At 40.1% G+C, this 24,174-nt stretch overlaps 1 protein-coding gene across 1 annotated transcript; it reads right to left on the bottom strand.

The window, feature by feature from the left end:
* Positions 1-6,072: 6,072 nt before the first annotated feature.
* On the bottom strand, positions 6,073-7,065 carry LOC129491770 (proline-rich protein 23C). The gene has a single exon (XM_055296275.2). The coding sequence runs from the start codon at positions 6,859-6,861 to the stop codon at positions 6,073-6,075; it is 789 nt and encodes a 262-aa protein (XP_055152250.1). The 5' UTR covers positions 6,862-7,065.
* Positions 7,066-24,174: the final 17,109 nt, after the last annotated feature.

Genomic DNA, 24,174 nt, shown 5'->3' with positions numbered 1-24,174 from the left:
GAGACTTATTGGCAGGCAGGTGAGTTGGAAAATTTTACAGTGAAAAAGGGGAAGGCTTCAGATATGTCTGATTGGAAGTTGCTGGCATAGGGAAGCTGGAGGTGGACTAACTGGAAGTGGGGCATCCTATGTGATTGGTTGGTTTGTACACCTTGTATCTTAGGCATAGCATATTTGGCTTTTTCTGGTTGGTCCTGAGTTGGAAGTGAGGGTGAAAATTAGAACACCTGGCAGTTATTGAACAAGTCTGGACCATTTTGGGGCCAGTTACTGCAGAAATTATGGTTTGGCTTCTGGGATAGTTGCTGCAGAGGTTACGGGTAAGATTTCTACTGTCGTGTGTGGTCTGGACATTGTTCATTTGTATTTTCAGTCTCTCAGATCCCATTATCCCCTTGGCTACCAAGGAGTTCAGCTCTCTAATGGCATTTCCTGCCCTTACCTTGGCCTACTGGGCTTCTCAATGACCCTGGTGCCTCTCTAGGGCATTTGCTTGTTACACAATGTCCCTTGAGACCCTCCCACACATCATAGTAGCTGATGTATTTTACAGCCTTAGGTAGTATATGCACTGTATCATATCCACTTCTCTGGATGTTTTGATCCTTTTCTCTGCTGTCTGCCTTGGCAGTTATGACATTCCTACTTAACATAGTATGGGACATCTTTTTCTCTAACCCTGCAAGATCCACCCATCAGATTGTTAGCACTCTCTTTTTTTTTTTTTTTTTTTTTTTTTGAGACAGAGTCTCGCTCTGTCGCCCAGGCTGGAGTGCAGTGGCGCAATCTCGGCTCACTGCAAGCTGCAGCTCCCAGGTTCACGCCATTCTCCTGCTTCAGCCTCTCCAAGTAGCTGGGACTACAGGTGCCCGCCACCACGCCCGGCTAATTTTTTGTATTTTTAATAGAGACAGGGTTTCACCGTGGTCTCGATCTCCTGACCTCGTGATCCGTCCGCCTCGGCCTCCCAAAGTGCTGGGATTACAAGCGTGAGCCACCGTGCCCGGCCTGTTAGCACTCTCTTACAGCATCCTTGCCAGGGTGTTAAATCATGTATCTTGGGAGAGTGCTTCTAAATTGAGAAACTCTCCCTTCTCTAGGCTGACATCCAGCACTCTCACTTTTATACTTGACTCCTACTGGTATATGATGGGTGACACCCACAGCAATTCTAGGGCATATAGAGCCCCTTTCCTTAGTTACAGGCCAGTATTTCCCTGGCTGGGTTATAACATGCTTTAGTTACTGGCCTGTGGCAAAGAGGAGGTGAAGGTAGTTCCCGAGGTGGGTGCATGTTATCTTGCTAGGCAGAGGCTTCTGCATCATCTTATGCAAGGATGGAGTGCCAATCTTTAACAGAGGAGTAGGCCACTTCTGCAGGCCAAGAGGATTGAAGGGGGCTTTGGGATTCAAGATATTCAAGTGAATCTACTTGGTTATCTTCATCCAATGTTGCAGGGCTCAGTCTGGGCTGGAACCTTACCATCACAGACTTTCCTAGTTTGAGAATTCAGCCTTTATACCGCCAATATCCTTGCAGTAAATTCTGGGCCAGATCCTCAGTTGCTTTTCCCCCTGTTAGCTACAGGAGATGAAAGGCTATTTGTATGCTGCCAAGGAGAATGTCTAGATTTCATACTTGGGTTTTATTGGTAATTAATCACCCTCCGACTTTCACTTTCTTTCTCAAATGCATTTATTGTCCCAGAAACAGCTATTCAATTCCCCATTATTTATAACTATCACACATATAATTACTCTGTGCCCCCAATTTTTCTAATGCCTGGGATTCTGCCAATGCCAGTATATTGCCTTCTTTCAGAGTCCCAGTTACTTTGCCATTGATTAAGATCTTATTTGCTTTCCCGTAACATGCCATGGGCTATTCATGCTCCATGATTCAGCTCTGAAATCCATTTTAGTGGCTACTCCCTATGACAGTCCCTGGCACCAGCTATCTTAAATTGGCTTGGGAAGACTTTGCGATGGAGATTTGCATGCAGAAATTTTGGGGAACAAAGAAAATATGACAGGACAGATGGACGATTGAACTGGGATGCGGCTGCAACAAAGCCTCAGCCAAGTCACTGAGAGCTCTAGAATTGGGATGATTCTTCAGAGTTGTCTCAACTTAAAGCAAGTGAGCTGGGCCTGTATACCCTCTAATTGAACAGTTATTGGCATGAATTACCCACAGAGGCTGAGGGTAATTCCTGGAGAGCAACAGAATTTAGCTGCTAATACTCCCAGCAGTCTTGATGTGGTTGGGACTGTGGACACTCCAGCCCAGTGTCACTACTGCATTGAAATTGGAAGTTGGGCCACGTATGATTGCTTGAGGATGGGAACTGTGATTTTTGAGTTGCAAATCATATGAGCTCCATAACATCTGGCTCTGAGTCTTGACTCCTAGGGAGCAAGAAAGAGGCAAATGTAAAATTCAAATATGGAGCAGACATGCCTGTAATCCCACTACTTTGGGAGGCCAAGGTAGGAGGATCGCTTGAGCCCAGGAGTTTGAGATCAGCCTGGGCAACAGAGAAGATTCTCTCTACAAAAAATAAAAATATAAAACATTAGCCAGGTATGGTGGCACGTGCCTGTAGCCCCAGCTACTGGGGAGGCTGAGATGGGAGGATTGCTTGAGCATGAGAGGTCAAGGCTGCAGTGAGCACTGCACTCCAGCCTGAGAGACAGAGTGAGACCCTGTCTCTAAAAAACAAAACAAATTTGGAACAGAAAATGAATTCACATTCAAAATATGTCCATATACCAAAATTTTTGCCCAGGGGAAAATCAGTGTCATTAAATGCTACCAAATAATTGGAGATGTTATGCCTGAGGAAATATAATTATTGAGCTAATTAATATAGAATTTAAAATAAGAATGTTTAATTTCTTCTAGAGATAAAGGAGGAGATAACATCCATGAAACTAGAAAAGTTTATATGACGTTGGCCAAAAGTTGTGAAATAAGAGCAAAGAGATGTAAAAAACCCAAGTAATCAGAAGTCTTAAAAATGAAAAATGCAGTATTTGAAATAAAGTCTTATAAAGAACAATAAATGAATTTTGAAAACAGACAATGACAGAATCAGTTAATTGGAAGAGCAAAAGTGTGCTATGATACAGGATATGAAAATATAGATATTAAGAGATCTGGGAGAGGGCATTGATTAAGCAGCACAATTTCTCTATTAGGAGTTTCAGAGATTGGAGAGAGGTTTAAATGTGCAAGATATATATATTTTTTGAGATCTTATGGAAGAATTAATTTCCCATCTATAGAAAGCTCACTGAGTTGCAGCTGGCAAAAGTCTACCAACAAACACATCAGGTTTAATGAAACCATAGGGCATCAAAGTCAAGAAAAATACTAGTGTAAGCAGTCTAATCCTGTTAAAGGAATGGCAATACAAATGACAACTTCTCACCTGCAACAATAAATGTCATGGAAAATAGAATTATCTTTAAAGTAGTGAGAGAGTATAGGTTTTATTTTAGAATTCCAAACCCAGCTACAATACTACAAGTTTGAAGGTGTAATTGAAATATATGCAGACATACGAACCCAAGATTTACCACACAAACCATGGCTGAAAGAATTCTTAAAAAGTATACCATGGAAAGAAGATAAATGAGGCCAGAATAAAGGAGTGGAATGCAAGAATAGAAAGTGAGCAAATTAAATGGTAAAGCATGTTGGAAAATCTAAATAATAATTATTGATGTTCAACAGAAAAACAAAACTAGCATCTCATTGGCTTTAACTTTATCAGCAATAATTTATTTCACTATAAAAATGAGGCAAACCTGGCAAAATAATGACATTTTAAAATTAGTGCTATATAAACTATCACAAGAACAGAAAACCAAACACCGCATGCTATCACTCATAAATGGGAGCTGAACAATGAGAACACATGGACACAGGAAGGGAAACATCACACACCGGGGCCTGTCGGGGGATGGGGAGATAGGGGAGGGATAACATTAGGAGAAATAACTAGTGTAGATGACAGGTTGATGAGTGCAGCAAACCACCATGGCACATGTATACCTATGCAACAAAACTGCACATTCTGCACATGTACCCCAGAACTTAAAGTATAATAAAAAAAATTAGTGCTGTATATGGTTACGTAAAACAAACATTCAAAAAAAGGCAAAAAACAAAACAAAAAACAACTCAAGGTGGAGTTAGAATCATATAAAATACTGTAGAATAGCAGAAATGAAAGATACTTAGTAGTTAGAAATTCTATTAGCACAAATCACGAGTTGATTAAAAAAGAAATTACAAAAAGTCATCTTATGCATACAGAAAAAAAATTTCTTAAATTTTTAACATTTAAAACCTTAAATGGACCCTGCAGTTACTGCCTTTCTTCTTCCACTTGTGTCTTCTCAAGTCCTCATAAAGCATCCAATTGTTTGAAATCCCTGAAGCCCAAAGCCTGGTCTCAGTAGCGCTCTTGCCAGGTTTCTGTACGTACTCTCATGGCCCAAAGGTTCCATCTAGCTATTGTATTGTATTATTGTATACACACAAATAATTAAATGTCAACATTTAAAACAACTTGATAACATCTTTGTAGTAACTTAGGCAAAAACAAAGCAAAAATTCAACACTTTTTCATGATCTGAAAGACTGGAAATTAACTGCTTCAATAGATTAAGGGTCATCTAACAACCATGTAGAGTAAAGATCATACTTTATGGTAAAATTTAGAAGCATTAACACAAGGCATAAAACAGGAATGCCCATATTAACCATACTGTTCAACCTGGACTTCAAGTAATGTCCAATATAAAAGATTAAAGAAAAATAAGATGTAAGAAGCTTGTCAAAAGAGAAAATATTCTCATTATTTGGAGATATTGTTTTTATCAATCAATCAATCAATCAATCAATCAATCGAGAATGTACACATACACCATTAAAGAAATTCAGTAATTGCATTTGATACAACATCAACCTAAGAAACAAATTATTTCCGACTGGGTGCGATGGCTCGTGCCTGTAATCCCGGCATTTTGGGAGGATGAGGTGGATGGATCACCTGAAGTCAGGAGTTTGAGACCAGCCTGGCCAACATGGTGAAACTCCGTCTCTACTAAAAATACAAAATTAATTGGGTGTGGTGGCGCATGCCTGTGATCCCAGCTTCCTGGGAGGCTGAGGCGGGAGAATTGCTTGAACCTGGGAGGCAAAGGTTGCAGTGAGCTGGGATTGTGCCACTGCACTCCAGCCTAGGCAACGAGAGCGAAACTCTTGTCTCAAAAAACGAACAAACAAACAACACACACACACACACACACACACATATACACACAGAGTCTTAGAATTATAAGCTTTTACAGGATAAAATAATTATATTAAAAACATACAAGAAGAAATGAATGGAAAAGAGCTGGCTCTAAGAGTTGGGGGGAAAATCAAGCCCAATAACATAAACAATTTGCTAAGCCAATTATGAAAAAAAGGAGGGTACATAATCATTATTCCGAGTTCTGTCTGTTTTGCAAACAACAAACATTTGTCCAGGTACAACTATTTGCAAGAAGATCACGCAAAAGGGCTCAGGCCACCATAGGGAAAAATTCCATGGTGAGAAGGTCGTCATAAACTAGCCCAGAGACTAGGGCCAAAACCCATTAAACAAAATAAATATAGTAAATTAACTTGGGAGAAAAGGGGTGCCATGGTAACGTGCTGGGGAAAGGGCGGATTTTTAGAGAAATGTGCTGGAACTGAGGTTTAAAGCAAAACCAAGGGGAATGGAACTGCCTAGGGGTGACTTCCAAACAAAACAGGCCCGAAGCAGCAATCTCACAGTCTGAAAGTAGACTGTATTTCAACTAGCGTATTTTTTACGCTGAGGAGGATCTTTTTTTCCAGACTTTCTAAGTCAGCCACTGATCCAAAATTCTGCAACGCAGCCTGTATCAAAAAAGCATCTATCCGTTATCCACTCTCCCAGATCCTTGTAGGTTGTGCAACATGCACAACGGCTATCAGGAGACAGTCGCCTGGAGCCCAGCAGGTGGCAAGGGATTGTGGGAGGCAACTCATTCCTGGAACAGGCGTCTCCGGGCCTTGCACGGAGGGCGCTCTGGGAGCTCCAGGCGCGCGTGGGGACCTGGATTCGGAGAGGGAGGTAGAGGTTGGAGAGGTGAGCTGGGGACAGGCTCCAGAAGGTGGAATTCCAGGTCGAAGATGGGGCGTGGAGAGCGTCTCTCTGAACTGGGTTTGGGGGCCAGAGCACAGGGCCCTCGGATGGGGCCCTCCCGGTAGGGGCTGAACATACTTCTAGCGGAGGGGTAGAGCCCAGCGGCTGAGCCGGCTGCGGAGTCCATCCAGAGCTCCGGGAATTCAGAGTCCGCGTCCTTCTCGTAGGCCACTTCCTGGGCAGCGATCTCTGGGACAGATGCGCAGACTTCCTGCTCCACGACGACGTCTTCCCCGTGAGCGCCCAGGAAAACGTCCACTTCCAGGCCGGCAGACCAGTCGCCCTGCGCTCCTGAGCGTTCGTCGACAGAGCTCAGGAGGACCTCCGGGATCACGATGAGGGCGTGTCCACCGAGAGACACTCGCAGGACCGACATTGGCGCGAGCTCCAGCACCAAGTCGACGTCCTCCAGGTGCACACGCAGGGTACAGCCTGCGGCCAGGACCACCACGGAGGTGAGCGCGTCCACGGCCGGGGTCCCCGCCGGGTCTTCCGGGCTGGGCGCCGCGCGGGATTCGGGGCCCGTGGGCTCCTCCAATCGGCTGCGCTTGGCAGGGCCTGGTCCTCCTGGCTGCTGTCCCCACCAGGGCGCAAGGCAGGCGCTGGGGCTGCGGGGCCGGCTGCCCATCACCTCGACGGCGCTGCGGACGGCGCTCCCGGGCCTGACAGAGGACGTGGGGGCGGGGGGCGCGGGCGGCGAAGTCCTCTTTGAGGTAACAGGTGTCGGCAGAACCGCGCGACGCGGGGCGAGTCCTCGGAGCTCTGGGGGCGCCTCCCAGAGATCCGAGTCCGTGCTGCTGGGGGAGCCTCGCACGCCGTGTGGCTCAGCCTCGCGCGATGGAAACTTGGGCCTTCCTGACGCAGACCCGGATGCGCACTGCAAAGCCAATTATGTTGTAAATGACGGCAGCGGAACCAAAGTCGCAAAATGTCACTCAATCCTCTGCCCCCTGGAGGACCCGCCCTAGAGGCGGAGGTACACCTGCTGCCCAATAGCGGTGGCTGTGGTTGGTCGGTGGCTGTGGTTGGTCGGTGGCTGTGGTTGGTCGGTCACGCTGGGGAAATACTCTCACGGGCCGCTAGGGGGCCGAGCATCTGTGCCGCTCTAGGGCCTGGCTTCCAGTATCAAGTTCTTGTCCTTTGCTTTGACGTCAGACGCGGAGTTGAAGACGGATTCAGGTTCAAGTAACACTAGTGGAGTGCCAAACGAGGACACAGAATCCTAAACCCATACTCCCAGGCCCCATCCCGGAAGTGCCCTGCGTGTTACTGTTGGCGAATAGTGGCGTGCGTTTTTGGGTTCTCCTAGCTTGTGCATTGATGTAATATCCTTTTAGGGGTCTTGGAAGGGAGAGTAAAGCTGGTATCCTGCGTGACGATGGCAGCTCCTGCATTATCTGTTTATTACAATAATTGGTACTATAGTAATTACAGTCTTCCCTTCATATCCCTGGAGGATTGGTTCCCAGACTCCCGCATGGATACCAAAATCTACAGATGCTCAAGTCTCATATAAAATGGTGTACATTCGCATATCACTTACACCCTTCCGTGTATTTTAAAGCATCTCTAGAATACTTATAGTACCTAATACAATGTAAATGCTATACCCTTGGTTGCTACACAGAAATATATATATATATATATATAGTTTGTTTCTGAGATTTCTGAGATGGGGTTTCATTCTGTTGCCCAGGCTGGAGTGCTGTGGTGCAATCTCTGCTCACTACAACCACCACCTCCTGGGCTCAGGTGATCTTCCCTCCTCAGCTTCCTGACAAGCTGAGATTACAGACACGTGCCACCACACTTGGCTAATTTTTGTATTTTTTGTGGAGACGGGGTTTTGCCATATTGCCCAGGCAGGACTCGAACTCCTGGGCCCAAGCGTTCCACCCGCCTTGGCCTCCCAAAGTGCTGGGACTACATGCATGAGTCACTGTGCCCGGCCTTATATATATGGTTTTTTTTTTTTTTTTTTTTTTGAGACGGAGTCTCGCTCTGTCGCCCAGGCTGGAGTGCAGTGGCGCGATCTCGGCTCACTGCAAGCTCCGCCTCCCGGGTTCACGCCATTCTCCTGCCTCAGCCTCCCGAGTAGCTGGGAATACAGGCGCCTGCCACCTCGCCTGGCTAATTTTTTTTTGTATTTTTAGTAGAGACAGGGTTTCACCGTGCTAGCCAGGATGGTCTCGATCTCCTGACCTTGTGATCCGCCTGCATTGGCCTCCCAAAGTTATATATATATATATAGTATTGTGTTATTTTCCTTTTTTTCCTGAATATTTTCGGTCTTCTATTGGTTGAATCTGCGAATTCAAAACCCGTGGATCCAGAGGGCCGATTCTATTATGCCACAATCAGCTGAAGTATGGTTAACTTTATCTAATTTAACCTAAACTACAGCTCTGAGGTCTGTTTTAGCCCAATTTATGGATGATGAAAATGTCATGCAGAAAGGTTAACCAACTTGCCCAAGAGCCAGGAACTAGCAGAGTGGTGTCTGGCTTGTCCAGCTCCATTTAAGGTGATACACCTACACAATGTCAGCGTTTTTGACCTGTGTCAGCTGAAAGGCCCCTCTGCGTCACGTGTCCAGGTGGTAAAAGGGAAGGTGTAGCTCAACTAGTGTTAATAGGAGAAAATACTCAGCACTGATTTTGGAATAGTAATATTTTCAAGTGCTTACAGGGGACAACAAAGCATTTCCTGACATCTTTGCTAAGCATGTGATGTCCCACCTTGGCGGGAACTATTATTACATTTTATCATTCCAGAATATTCTTGGGCATTTAAAAGCAAATCTCATACATGTTATTTATCTCCCTCCCCTTTCTACAAAATTTATTCTGTTTTAGGGTTGCATAGCATTCCTTTGGATAGTCTTTACATTTAAATCAAGCCTCTCTTGCTGGACAGTGGTCTGTCATCACTTGGTGGCACTGTCATCCTCCGGTAGGTTCATGGAAAGTGCAGATTATTTGCCCCATCCCAGAGCGACTGAATTACAATTCTTGGAACGTGGGGATTAGGTAATCTGTGTGAGCACCTCCAAAAAATTCTATTTTACTCCAAAGTTCAAGATCATTGAACTTGTTTTCATTTCTCAGTTGAGGAGTTCATGAAGCCTGGCGGCTTATGCTTGTGATCAGGGACCTGCTTGTTGGTGTCAGTGTTATGGAGGGAACTCCAACTTTCTGGGCTGTGTTCAATGCTTTTCTTAGCAGAGCTGGCCCGCTTCGGGTGGATTTCCGGTGGCTGTCCAGTGGCTGCGTGGTGGGGAATTCTCCTGGGATCGAGTGGCCTGAGACTGGGCACTGGCCTGGGTAACCAGGGTCCAGGGCTGTGTTGGATGATGGCCTTGCTGGGAACCTATGGTTCCTGTGGACACCTCCCGCCAGGAGAGTGTGGGTGCAGCCGGAACCTGCCTCCAGTTCCTAGGTGAAAGAAACGGGCTCAGCGCAAGCATCCAGGCAGAAGGTGGTGGGGGTGGAGCCTGCAGGAAACTGCCTGCTTTGGTCCAGTAGAGTTCTGTCTAGACCCTTGAACCTTCTCGCAGAGAAGAGTGGGGGCACCATTCAGAAGTGAGGGTGGACGTGTCATGATGTATGGGGTAGATGGACAAACACAGATTCTGTCAGCATACTGGGAGGGGGTCGGGGCTCGGGGTTCCTGGCTAGGCCTCCAGCTCTGAGCAGGGTGGCGCCTGTGGCTTGAGTGGTGCCACCTCCTGTCTGCTGCTTTCGTGACCTCAGTAGTCTCACCTGAGAGCTCCTCAGTGTCCTGGGCCTTGTGATTTAACCCAACACTCTGCTTGCTCCGAATCCTCCCTGTGAGCTCTGTTTCCAAGTGAATGTGGTCCTGCTCCAGGACAGAAGTAGTTAGCAGAGGTCTTGGAGCAGACACATCTGGTTTTCTCTCCTGGCTGGCCACAGTCTGATTGGGTGACCATGGGCAAGTCACTTCACCTTCTCTAAACTTCAGTTTCTTTATATGTAAAATGGGGAGAATGCCATATACTGTGGCAGATATATACATATATATATCTCACATATTCTTTATCCATTCATCCATTGATAGACATTTAGGTTGATTCCATATCTTTGCTATTGTGAATTGTGCTGTAGTAAACATGTGAGTGCAGGTATCTCTTTGACATATTGATTTCTTTTCCTTTGGGTAGATACCTAGTGGTGGGATTGCTGGATTGAATGGTAACTCTATTTTTAGTATTTTGAGAAATCTCCATACTGTTTTCTATAGTGGCTATACTAGTTTACATTCCCACAAACAGTATACAAGAGTTCTCTTTTCTCTGAATCCTCACCAACATCTGTTATTTTTTGTCTTTTTAATAATAGCCATTCTGACTGGGGTAAAATGATATCTTATTGTGGTTTTGATTTTCATTTTCTTGGTGATTAATGTTGAGCATTTTTTTCATATACTAATTGGCTGTATGTCTTCTTTTGAGAAATGTCTATCCGTATCCGTTGCCCACTTTTTAATGGGACAATTTTTTTCTTGTTGAGCTATATGAGTTCCTTGTAGATTTTATCTATTAGTCCCTTGTAGGATGAATAGTTTGAAAATATTTTCTCCCATTCAACAGGTTGCCTTTTCATTTTGTTGATTATTTCTTTTGCTGTGCAGGGGGTTTTTCATTTAATTAAGTCCCATTTGTCTATATTTTTGTTTTCTATGCTTTTGAGGTTTCAATGATAAATTCTTTGTCTAGACCAATGTCCAGTAATTTTGTAGTTTTGGGTCTTACAGTTAAGTCTTTAATCCATTTTGAGTTAACTTTTGTATATAGTGAGAGATAGGGGTTTAGCTTTATTGTTCAGAATGTAGCTGTCCTATTTTCCCGGCACTGTTTATTGAGGAAGGTGTCCTTTCCCCATTGTAAGTTCTTGTCAGCTCTGTTGAAAATCAGTTGGCTGTAAATACGGTGGCTTTATTTCCAGTTTGTCTATTCTGTTCCATTGGTCTATGTGTCTATTTTGTATCTATACCCTGCTGTTTTGGTTACTATAGCCTTGTAATATATTTTTAAGTCAGGTAATTTGATTGATGCCTGTAGCTTTGTTCTTTTTGCTGAGGACTTTGGCTATTTGGGCTCATTTTTGGTTCTATATAAATTTTAGGATTTTTTTTCAAATTCTGTGAAGAATGATGGTATTTTGATAGGGATTGCATTCAATCTGTAGATTGCTTTGGGCAATATGGTCATTTTATATTTTATTTAATTTTATTTAGAGACACGGTCTTACTGTGTTGCTCAGGCTAGAGTGAAGTGGCATGATCACAGCTCACTGCAGCCTCAAACTCCTGAGCTCAAGTGATCCTCCCACCGCAGCTTCCTGATTAGCTAGGACTACCAGTGTGTGCCACCACATCCAGCTAATCTTTAAAATTTTTTGTAGAGATAGAGTCTCACTATGTTTCCCAAGTTGGTCTCGAACTCCTTGTCTCAAGTGATCCTCTTGCCTCAACTTCCCATAGTGCTTGGATTGTAGGCATGAGCCACTGTGCCTGGCCAATGTGATTATTTAAGGGTAGTAGTTCTTCTGATCCATGAGCGTGGCATGTTTTTCCATTTGTGTGATCTTCAATTTTTTTCATCAGTGTTTTGTAGTTCTCTTTGTAGAGATCTTTAACCTCCTAGGTTAAATTTATTCCTAGGTATTTTATTTTATTTTATTCTTTATTCTTTTCTTTTTTTAAAAAATAGAGATGGGGTCTCACCATGTTGCCCAGGCTGGTCCTAAACTCCTGGGCTCAGGCATTCCTGCCACCTTGGCCTCCCAGAGTGCTGGGATTACAGGCGTGAGCCACTGCACCTGGCCTAATTTTTTTTAGTACCTATTGTAAATGGGATTGCCGTCTTGATTTCTTTCTCGGCTAGATCATTATTGGTGTATAGGAATGCTCCTGATTTTTGTATGTTGATTGTGTATCCTGCAACTTTACTAAATTCATTTATCAAATGTAAGGAGTTTTTTTGGTGCAATCTTTAGGTTTTTCTAGATCTAAGATCATATTATCAGCAAAGAGGGACAATTTTACTTTCTCTTTTCCAATTTGGATCATATAGCATTGCTATGATATCCATGATCAATGCCATTTGGCATTGCTATAAAAGACTACCTGATTCCCGGTAATTTACAATGAAAAGAGGTTTGTTTATATGGCTCATGGTTCTGCAGAAGCATGGTACTAGCATCTGCGTCTGGTGAGGGTTATCAGGGTGCTTCCACAAATGGTGGAAGATGAAGAGGAGCAGATATCACGTGGTGAGATGAAGGAAGAAAGAGAAGGGAGGTGGCAGGCTCTTTTTAACAATCAGATTTTGTGGGAACTAATAGAGCAAAAGTTCACTGATTACTGCAAGGATGGCACCAAGCCATTCATAAGGTATCTGCTCCCATGACCTGAACACCTCCCACCAGGCCCTGCCTCCAACAATGGGGATCCAATTTCAACATGCGATTTGGAGGGGACAGATATCCAAAATACATCAGATGGCTTTTCTTTCTTTCTCTGGCCTGATTTATCTGGCTGGAACTTCCAGTACTATGTTGAATAGGAGTGGTGAAAATGGGCATCCTTGTCTTGTTCCAGTCCCTAGAGGAAAGGCATTCAATTCTTCCCCCTTCAGTATAATGTTAGCTGTGGGTGTGTGGCATATGGCGTTTATTATTTTGAGGTATATTCCTCTGTGCCTAGTTTGTTGAGAGTTTTTGTCATGAGGAGGTGTTGAATTTTATCAAATACTTTTTCTGCATCTATTGAGATGATCATATGATTTTTATCCTTCACTCTGTTGACCGGTTGTATCACATTTGTTGATTTGCATATGTTGAGCCATCCTTGAATCCTTTATATAAATTCCACTTGATCATGGTGTATTTTTTTTTTAAATGTGCTGTTGGATTTGGTTGGCTAGTATTTTGTTGAGGATTTTTGCATCTAAGTCCATTAGGGACATGGGCCTGTCATTTTCTTTTTTGTTGTGTCCTTGTCTGATTTTGCTATCAGGGTGATGCTGCATTCATATAATGAGTTAGGGAGAATTCCCTCCTCTTCAATTTTTTGGAATAGTTTCAGGAGGATTGGTATTACTTCTTTGTATATTTGGTAGAATTTGGCTGTGAATCCATCAGATCTTGGACTTTTCTTTGTTGTGAGACTTTTTATTACTGATTCAATCTCACTACTCACTATTGGTCTATTCAGGTTTTCTATTGTATCTTGATTTAGTCTTGGCAGATTGTATGTGTCCAGGAATATGTCCATTTCCTCTAGGTTTTCCAGTTTGTCAGCATGTAGCTGTTTATAATAGTTTCTGATAGTCTTTGGTATTTTTGTGGTATCAGTTGTAATATTTCCTTTTTCACTTCTGATTTTATTTGAGTGTCCTCTCTTCTTAGTGTAGGTAGCAGTTTGTCAATTTTGCTTATCTTTTCAAAGAATGAATTTTTCATTTTGCTGATTTTTTATGTTGGATTTTTAGTTTCTATTTCATTTAGTTCTGCTCTGATCTTTATTATTTCTTTTCTTTTGCTAATTTTGACATTGGCTTGTTCTTGCTTTTCTAATTCCTTTTGATGGGTTGTAAATTGTGGATTTGTACCTTTCTCCTTTTTTGATTAGGCATTTATTGCTATACATTTCCTTTAGCACTGCTTTTGCTGTATCCCTCAGGTTTTGGTATGTTGTGTTTCCATTTTCGTTTGTTTCAAGAAATTTTATTTCTTTATTGATCCAATGGTCACTCAGGAGCATATTGTTTAATTTTCATATATTTGTATGATTTCCAAAGTTTCTCTTGGTATTAATTTCTGGTTTTGTTCCACTGTAGTCTGAGAAGATACTTGATATGATTTTGATTTAAAAAATTTTTTAGATTTGTTTTGTGGCTTAACATATAATCTATCCTGGAGAATGTTCCATTTGCTAATGAAAAGAATGTATATATTCTGCAATTGTTGGATAGAATGTTTGGTAAATGTCTTTTAGGCCCATTTGTCTTAAAGTCCAGTTTAAATCTGATGTTTCTTTGTTGATTTTCTGTTTAGATGATCTGTGTAATGCTGAGAATGGGGTGTTGAAGTCCACTATTATTGTATTGCAGTCTAGCTTTCTGTTTAGATTCAGTAATATTTGCTTTATAATTCTGGGTGCTCCAGTGTTGGGTGCATAGATATTTAGAATTGTTATATCTTCTTGCTGGATTGATCCCTTTGTAACTATATCATGACCTTCATCATCTTTTTTTTTCTTTTTACTGCTCTTGACTTGAAGTCTGTTTTATCTGATATAAATATAGCTACTCTTGCTCACTTTTGGTTTCTGTTTGCATGGAATATCTTTTTTCAGTCTCTTTACTTTCAGTCTATATGTGTCTTTACTGTAAGGTGCATTTATTGTAAGCAGCCATTCTATATCTTTTAAGTAGAGAATTTAATCTGTTTTACATTCAAGGTTATTATTGAGGCTTGTTCCTGTCATATTGTTAATTGTTTTCTGGTTGTTTTATGTATTCTTTTTCCCTTTTTCTCTTATTATTTGTCATTGTGGTCTGGTGTATTTCTGGAATGGTGCCATTTAAGTCCTTTGTCTTCTTTGTGTGATTGCTTCATCAGTGGGTTTTGTAATTTTATGTGTTTTTATGATGGTATATGTCATTGTTTTGCTTCCAGGTTTAGGGCTCTCTTCATCTTATTGTAGTGCCAGTCTAGTGGTGACAAATTCCCTCAGCATTTGCTTATCTGGGAAAGACTTTATTACTCCTTTATTTTTGAAGGTTAGGTTCACCGAATATAGTATTCTTCTTTGGTAGTTTTGTTTTTCTTTCAGTACTTTGATTATATTATCCCATTCTCTTCTGGACCGTAAGGTTTCTGCTGAGAAATCCATTGTCAGTCGCATGGGGTTTCCTTTATAGGCAGGTATGCAGTTTTTACTTGCTGTTTTGAGGATTTAGTTTTTATCTTTGACTTTAGGCAGTCTGACTATAATGTATCATGGAGACCTTTATGCATTGTATCTGCCTAGGGATCATTGAGACTCCTGTATCTGAATGTCTAAATCTCTTGCTAGACTTGAGAATTTTTCATCTCTCATTTTATTAAATAGATTTTCTAATCTTTTCATTTTTCTCTTTGCCCTTGACGATACTGATAATTTGCATATTTGGTTGTCCTGTGGTGTCCCAAATGTCATGAAAGCTTTTCTCATTAAAAAAAAATTATTTTTTTGTTAAGTTTTTTTCTGACTGGGTTTTTTTTTTTTTGCTTTTGTCTGATCTAGTCTATTGTTGCAGCTTTCAAATGTATTTTATATTTCCTTCAATGACTTATTTAGTTCCAGAATTTCTATTTGGTTCTTTTAAAAAATATATATCTCTGGTAAATTGCTAGTTTATGTCCTGAATTATTCTTCTGATTCTTTGTATTGTTTTTCAGAATTCTCTTGCAACTGACTGAACTTTAGAATCAATATTTTGAAATATTTATCTAGAATTTTGAAGATTTCCTTTTTATTAAGATCTGTTGCTGTATAATTATTGTGTTCCATTGCAAGTGTCATATTTCCTTGCTTTTTCATGTTTCCTGTGTTCTTATGTTGACCTCTGTGCATCTGGCATGAACTGTTGCTTCTTCCTATTTTTCAATATACTTTTGAAGGGGAGGACTTTTCCCTGAAGATGTGTCTGTGGTATTGGTTGGGTAGGGCACTTTGTCTTTGATTCTAGGTATGTGCACTAGTGTTATCTCTGTATGATGTATTTGGCTGTAAACAGCATTAGTGCTTTGTGTGATTTCCTCAGGGGATTAAAGTGCAGTTATTGATGGAGGGTGTGGTGAAGTTGTGCTGGGACCTGGGAAGCCAAGTGAGCCAGTCCTTAGACCACAGTGGTTGGCTAAGCATGCCTGTCTTTGTGTCCCATGGCAGTGTATGTGCTGGCAACTGTGTTGATATTTAACAGTGGGCTGATTCTTTGGCCTCCAGATGGCTAACTTGGATGCCAGTAGTGGCAGCAATGGGCCAGGCAGGTGAGTGGGTTCTTGGGTCCCTGGGCAGCTGACATGGTATGGATGATAGCAGTAGCTTTATTTGGAGGACCTTCTGGGTCCTCAACAGTGCTGGTGGTGACTGTAGTGTGGGGTCGCTCCCTGTAGTTCCAGACATGCTGGGCTCAGGCTCTCCTGCTTTCTGCAGCAGCAGCATAGCACCATGTGATGGTAGTGGGGGGCTCTACCTTCATGCAGAAGCCTGGGCACAGAAACCTCATGGTCAGTGGGGTTGCAGTCACCACTTAGCACCATAGACAGGTAGTCCTCTGGTTCACCCACCCCAGCCTCTGGTGGCAACAGGAGCAGGTGTGCAGAGGGCGAAGAAGGGTCTTATTTTCTGTGGGACAACCTGAACACAGAGGACACTCTGCTGGTGGAAGGGGATTTCATTCTATGCTTACAAAGTTGAGCACAGAGTTTATGCCAGCGCTGAGCATGGGATCACTTCTCACAGCATCAGACAATGAACTCTTTGGTCTCTGGAAAGTGTGAACTTTGGATTCCTTTGTCCCAGGGGCTGCCTTTTTGTTGCACTGCATCATCTTTTCTTGGAAAGTAGTGGGCTAGAGTACTGGGAAGTCTCTGTGGGCTAGAGTACTGAAAGCCCTGCAGTACCTTTGGGTCCATCCAGTGCTGTGCTGCTGCAGCCATCAAAGTGGACTCTGGGGAATGTCAGTGGGAGCTCCTGGGATGTGGAGGTATGGGGACTGTTTTTCCCAGGGCAGAATGCAGTTCCATGAAGGCTGTGCTCTTGAAATGATGCCCTGCCACAACCACTCAGGTCTTATGGGAGGGTGAGTGACCCAGTGCAAGTTCCTTGTCTGCTGCAGTGCCCTCATGGGGCCTGTAACTCACTGTCTATGCCAGTGTCAGGATTTTTTGTGGGTGGAAGAGCTCTCCTGTGGTTCAGATTGTAGCGGTCCACAGGCTTGCTGGACTGCTGAACTCTCTCACTTACCCTTTCCCTGCAATATTGAACCCCTTCATGCTCAGGCAGATCTTGGCCAAGCTGGATGTTTGCTTCCTTTATCTTATATGCCTCAGGTGTTTCCCATGTGTTCTCCAAAGGAATCTGGTTGAGAGTTGAGGTATAATTGTCTAGTCATAATTTTGTTTCTTCTTTCTGAAGGGGGCATCTGATGCTGGGAACTCTGATTCTTTGCTGCTTCATCTGAGACCCTGAGGCTCAGGCTGAGGGCTTGGACCAGACAGTGCTCTTGGTATTGGCTGTAATGAGAGTGGCTCAGTTATCTTCTATAGTGCAGAAGTAAGTGGCTTTAAAAGTTTCTGTTTATTTTTATCCATATAAGTAATAATATCTGAATACATTAAAAAACATCTATACAGTTCCATGTATATTCTATACAGTGTAGCTAAAGTTGTAGTTTCTCCTTAACTCACCATCCAACCCACGATCCAAGGTTGATTTGATAAGGTTCTTTTCTATTATTTACAAACACAGCGTAGGGTTTTTGTTTTCTTCCTGGGATGGCAATGCATTGTGGGTAATTTCCTGTAATATGTTAGAGCTTATGCTATTTAGTATTGCTATCTGCAAAGTATATTATCTCTTCTCTCTTTTATTCAGGAGACCTTTTTCTACATGCAATACAGCCTTCTATATATTGTTTGAAAAATTTATGTAGGTACAAGAAAAGACTACTTCAAAAATCTGTTGTGCAGCAACTCCTTTGTCTTCTCCCGAAAAATGAAAATGAAAGTGTTTCCTTCTCTTCCCACTTATCTCACAGTAATTTGTAATTCTGGTGTATTAGGTTATGCTATCTTTACTTCCTGAATACATAACTGAGGTAGGGGCAAATGGCATGGTATTACTGATGCTATTACAAAGATTAAATGATGGCTGGTGAGAACACAACGTCATTAATCCCTTACTATTTTAAGGGTGCCAAAACTGACTATTAAAGTAGCTATTTGGCTATTTGGCTTTCAAAGGCTGAGGCTGAAGCTGAAGCTAAGTAGCAGATTTTTACCAAACACATAGGCTGAAATCAAACTTTAGAGCTTTCGTGTTATAATTGAAAGCCAGTGATTTCTGTGTATTAATTTTGTATTCAGCTGTCTCATGAAATTCTCTTATTTTTTCAGTTATTTTCTAGGTTTTACAATTATATGGTCTGCAATGAGAATATTTTCTTTTAAAGTTTTATACCTCAGTTTCTATCTCTTATCTAATTCGATTGGCCATTACCTTCAGTACAATGTTAAATAATAGTGGGAAAGTGGCATCTTTTTCTTGTTCTAGGCTTTGGTGAAGATACTGCTCATGTGTCCATGTGATCTCATCATTCAGCTCCTACTTATAAGCGAGAACATGCAATATTTGGTTTTCTGTTTTTGCATGAGTTTGCTGAGGATGATGGCTTCCAACTCCATCCATGTCCCTGCAAAGGTCATGATCTCGTTCCTTTTTACGGCTGCATAGTATTCTGTGGAGTATATGTATCGTATTTTCTTTATTAAGTCTGTCATTGGATAAAGCACATTGACGCCCATTGATGAGCATTTAGGTCTTTGGTATTGTGAATAGTGCTGCAATGAACATATGTGTGCATGTATCTTTATAATAGAATAATTTATATTCCTTTGGGTATATACCCAGTAATGGGATTGCTGGGTCAAATGGTATTTCTGCCTCTAGGTCTTTGAGGAATTGCCACATTGTCTTTCACAATGGTTGAACTAATTTACTCTCCCAGCAACAGTGTAAAAGCATTCTTTTTTCTCCACAACCTCACCAGCATCTATTGTTTTTTGACTTTTTAATAATAGCCATTTTGACTGGTGTGAGATGGTATCTCATTGTGATTTTGATTTGCATTTCTCTAATAATTAGTGATGTTGATTTTTTTTCATGTTTGTTGGCCACATGTATGTCTTCTTTTGAGAAGTGTCTGTTCATGTCCTTTGCCCACTTTTTAATGTTTTTTTTTTTTTTGTAAATTTGTTTAAGTTCCTTGTAGATTCTAGATATTAGAGCTTTGCGAGATGGATTGATTGCAGAAATTTTCTCCCATTCTGTAGGTTGTCTCTTCTTCACTCTGATGATAGTTTCTTTTGCAGTGCAGAAGCTCTTTAGTTTGATTAAATCTCATTTGTCAGTTTTTGGTTTGTTGTAATTGCAACAACAAGTTGGTGTTTTTGTCATGAAATCTTTGCCCATACCTACGTCCTGAATGATATTGCCTAGATTTTCTTCTAGGGTTTTTATAGTTTGGGGTTTTACATTTAAGTCTTTAATCCATTTTGAGTTAATTTTTGTATATGGTGTCAGAAAGGGGTCCAGTTTCACTTTTCTGCATATGGCTAACCAGTTCTCATAGTGCTATTTATTAAACAGGAAATCCTTTCTTCATTGCATTTATTTTTTTATTGTTGACTTCTGAAGTGCAAAGGTTTTACATTTTGATGAAGTTTAAAATATTTAAATAATAGATTGTGTTTTTGATGTTATATCTAAGAACTTTGTCTAAGCTCATGAAGATTTTCTTTTTTTTTCCTAGAAATTAACAGTTTTACTTTTTATGTCTAGGTGTAAGATCCATTTTGAGTTAATTTTTTTGTGTATGGTGTGAAGTAATAATTTAAGTTTATTTTTTGAAAGTGTATACCCCGTTGTTAAAAAGACTATCCTTTTTACATTGAATGGATACATTGGCCTCACGTATAGTTTATCCTAGAGAATGTTCCATTTTTACTTTAAAAGCATGTGTATTCATCAGTCATTGGATTGACTGTTCTATATATGTTAGGTTGAGTTGGCACTTAGCTCTTTTGTGAAAAATAAATTGACCATAAATGCCAAGATTTATTTTTGGACTCACAGTTCAGTTTCTTTCATCTATATTCTTGGGACAGTACCACCCTGTATTGATTACTGTATCTTTAGAGCAAGAGTTGAAATTTAGTAATGAAAGTCAACTTTGTAATTCTTTTTTTTTGAGATGGAGTCTCGCTCTGTCACTTAGGCTGGAGTACCGTGGTGCAATCTCGACTCACTGCAACTTCCGCCTCCTGGGTTCAAGCAATTCTCCTGCCTCAGCCTCCCAAGTAGCTGTGATTACAGGCACCCATGACCACACCCGGCTAAATTTTGTATTTTTGTAGAGACAGGGTTTCACCATGTTAGCCAGGCTGATCTTGAACTATTGACCTCAGGTGATCCACCCGCCTCGGCCTCCCAAAGTGCTGGGATTACAGGTGTGAGCCACTGCACCCAGCCAACTTTGTCATTCTTTTAAAAAATTATTATAGTAATTCTGGGTGTTTTGCATTTCCATGTGAATTTTAGGATCAGCTTGTCAGTTTCTACAAGATACCTACTGGATTTTGATAAGAACTGTACTGATTTTATAGATCAATTTGGCAAGAATTGCCTTCTTGACAATATTGAGTCTTTCAATCATGAATATGGAATATTTTCCATTTATTTAAATCTTCTGTAATATCTCTCAACAATGTTTTGTTGTTTTCAGTGTACAAGTCTTGTACTTATTTTGTTAAATTTATTCTTAAGTATTTTATTCTTTTTATGGTATTATGAATAGAATTGTTTTCTAATTTCATTTTCAGAACATTGCCAGTATATGATAATACAGTTGATTTTTCAATTTTGATCTTGTATCGTACAATCTTGCTAAACTTATTATTAGTTCTGGAATTTTTTTGGTAGATTCCTTGGGATTTTCAACATATAATGTTTTATCATTTGAGAATAAATATAGTTTTACTTCTCATTTTCCAATCTAGATGCCTTTAACTTCTTTTTCTTTTCTTTTTGCACTTCCTTGAATGTCCAGTAAAATGTTGAGTAGAAGTATTGATAGTGGAATCCTTGCCTTTTTTCCGATCTTAGGGAGGAAAGCACCATTCCTCCTTTCACCATTAAGTATGATATTTACTGTGTTTTCTTAGATGTCTTTTGTTTTGTTTTGAGATAGGGTCTCACTCTGTCACCCAGACTGTAGTGCAGTGGCATGATCTTGGCCTACTGCAGCCTCAGCCTCCTGGACTCAAACAATACTCCCACCTCCCAAGTAGCTGGGACTACAGGCATGTGCCACCATGCCCAGCTAATTTTTGTATTTTTTGTAGAGATGGGGTTTTGTCATGTTACTCAGGCTCTTGAACTCCTGAGCTCAAGATACCCACCTGCCTTGGCCTCCCAAAGTGCCAGAATTACAGGTGTGCACCACCATGCCTTGCCTTAGATGTCCTTTATTAGGTTAATAAAGTTGCCTTCTATACTTAGGCTATGGAGAGTTTATATCATGAATGGGTACTGGGTTTTGTCAAATGCTTTCTTCCTTCTGAATCTATTGAGTATATTGTATAGTTTTTGTTCTTTATTTTATTAATATGCTGTATGTATTACATTAACTAGTTTTTGGATATTTTGCCAACTTGTATTTTTTGGATAAATCCCACCTGTTCATGGTATATAAATCCTTCCTATATGTTGCTGCATTTAATTTTCTAATATTTTATTAAGGATTTTTGCATCTTTGTTCATGAGCCATACTGGGTTTTAGCATTCTTTTCTTGTCATGTCTTCATCTGGCTTTGATATTTTTTATTTGCTATGAGAGTAATACTGACTTCGTGCAATGAGTAGGTAGTGTTTTATCCTTTTCTATTTTCTGAAATCTGTGAAGTCTTGATATTATTGGTATTATTTCCTTAAATATTTGATGGAATTTACTAATGAAGTTATCTGGGCCTATAATTTTCTCTGTGGGAAGATTTTAAATAGGTATTTCAGTTTAAAAGAAAACTTTTTAAAGACATATTCAGACATTCTATTTGAGTCAGCTTTGGTAATTGATATCTTTCTAGTAATTTGTTTATTTCATCTAAGATATCTAACTTTGGCATAAAGTTGTTTGTAATATTATAATCCTTTAAATTTTGTTTTTATTTAATTCAAAGTATTTTCCAATTTTCTTTGTGGGTTTTTCTTTGATTCATGGGTTATTTAGAAGTTTACTGCTTAATTTCAAAATATTTGGAAATTTCCTAGCACTGTGTTTTCAAAATATTTGGATATTTCCCAGCACATAATTCTGATGCAATCAGTTGCATCAGAATGAAACTGATTCTTGCATTCAGGGAACACATTTAGTATGATTTCAGTCTTTTTAGGCTGTTGGGACTTGTTTTATCCTGGAGAATGTTTCATATATGCTTTAAAAGAATGCATGTTTTGCAGTTATTGGATGGAATGTTCTATATATGTCAGGTTGAGTTGGTTGATAGTGCTGTTCAAGTGTTCTCTATTTTTAATGGCTTTCTAATTGTTATGTCAGTTTTTGAGAGTGGAGTATTAACATCTTCAATTATAATTGTTGAGTTGCCTATTTCTTTTTAAAATTCTGTCAGTTTTTGCTTTATGTAATTTAGAGCTATGTTGTTAGGAGAATGTACATTTATAATTATTACATTATCTCAATTTATTGAACTTCCTTTTTATCATTATGAGTTGTTTGTCTTTTCTGCTAATAATAATTCTCATTTTAAAGTCTACTTCCCCCCTGCCCCAAGATTAATAGAGCCATTCTGGCTGTCTTGTGGTTACTGTTTACATGATATATATCTTACCATTTCAATCCATTTGTTCTTTGAATCTTAAATGTATCTCTTGTAGACAGCATGTAGTTGGATTTTAAGTTTTTATGCAGTTTAACCATTTCTAACTTTTGATGGGAATGTTTAGACCATTCATATATATGGTAATTACTGATATGGTGGATTAACATTTGCCATTTTGATATTTGTTCTCGGTGTTCTGCCTTTTTTGTTCCTCTGTTACTCCTTGACTTTTTTGTGTTAAATATCTTTTAGTGTGTTATTTTTTTATCTTGATTTTTTAATAATTTTATTTTGAAGTATTTTCTAAAGTTGTTGGAATCTAGGGATCACAATTTGTATCTTAACATATCACAATCTATTTAGGATTAATATTAACTTAATTCCAGTAATATATAGAAACTGTGCTCTAGTATAGGTTTTTTCTTCTTTGTTCTATACTCTCATCTATGTTTATATTTGTTATAAATCCAATAAAACAGTGTTATAATGATTATATTATGTAATCTTATGCCTTTTAAGGAAGTTAAGAGAACAAATGAAAAAATATATTTATAGCATTTATAAAATAATAGACTTCATTTTAAGAGCATTTTTAGATTCATAGCAAAACTGAGTGAAAAGTAGAGTTCTTATATGCCCTCAATGCCCAGGCATGTATAGCCTACCCGACTATCAACATCCTATACCAGAGTGTTACGTTTTTTATAATTAATGAACCTACATTGACGTATAGTCATTAGCTAAAGTCCGTAGTTTGCATTAGGATTCACTCTTGGTGTCATATATTCTATGGGTATTGACAAATATATAATGACATATATCCATCATTATAGCATTATACAGAATAATTTCATTGCCCTAAAAATTCTCTGTGCTCTGCCTGTTCACCTGTCCTCCCCTAAACCTCTGATCTTTTTACTGTCTCTATAATGTTGCCTTTTCTAGAATGTCATATAGTTGGAATCAAACAGTATGTAGCTTTTTCACTATGGCTGCTTTCATTTAGTAATATGCATTTAAGGGCCCTTTGTGTCTTCTCATGGCTTGATAGCTCATTTCTTCTTAGTACTGAATAATATGCTTTATAGATGTTTCAGAGTTTATCCATTCACCTACTGAAGGACATCTTGGTCACTTCCAGTTTTTGTCCATTGTAAATAAAGCTGCTATAAACATTCACGTACAGATTGTTGTACAGACTTAAGCTTTTAACTCCTTTGGGCAAATACTGAATGCGATTGCTAGATTTTATG

The sequence above is a fragment of the Symphalangus syndactylus genome, chromosome 10 (genome assembly GCF_028878055.3).
Source record: "Symphalangus syndactylus isolate Jambi chromosome 10, NHGRI_mSymSyn1-v2.1_pri, whole genome shotgun sequence".
NCBI lineage: Eukaryota > Metazoa > Chordata > Mammalia > Primates > Hylobatidae > Symphalangus > Symphalangus syndactylus.
The sequence above is the reverse complement of the archived record's forward strand: the minus strand, read 5'-3'. Positions and strand labels throughout refer to the sequence as shown.

What these genes read in the sequence shown, in the direction of transcription:
- LOC129491770 (XM_055296275.2), bottom strand. Translation starts at nt 6,861, where the DNA reads ATGGGCAGCCGGCCCCGCAGCCCCAGCGCCTGCCTTGCGCCCTGGTGG.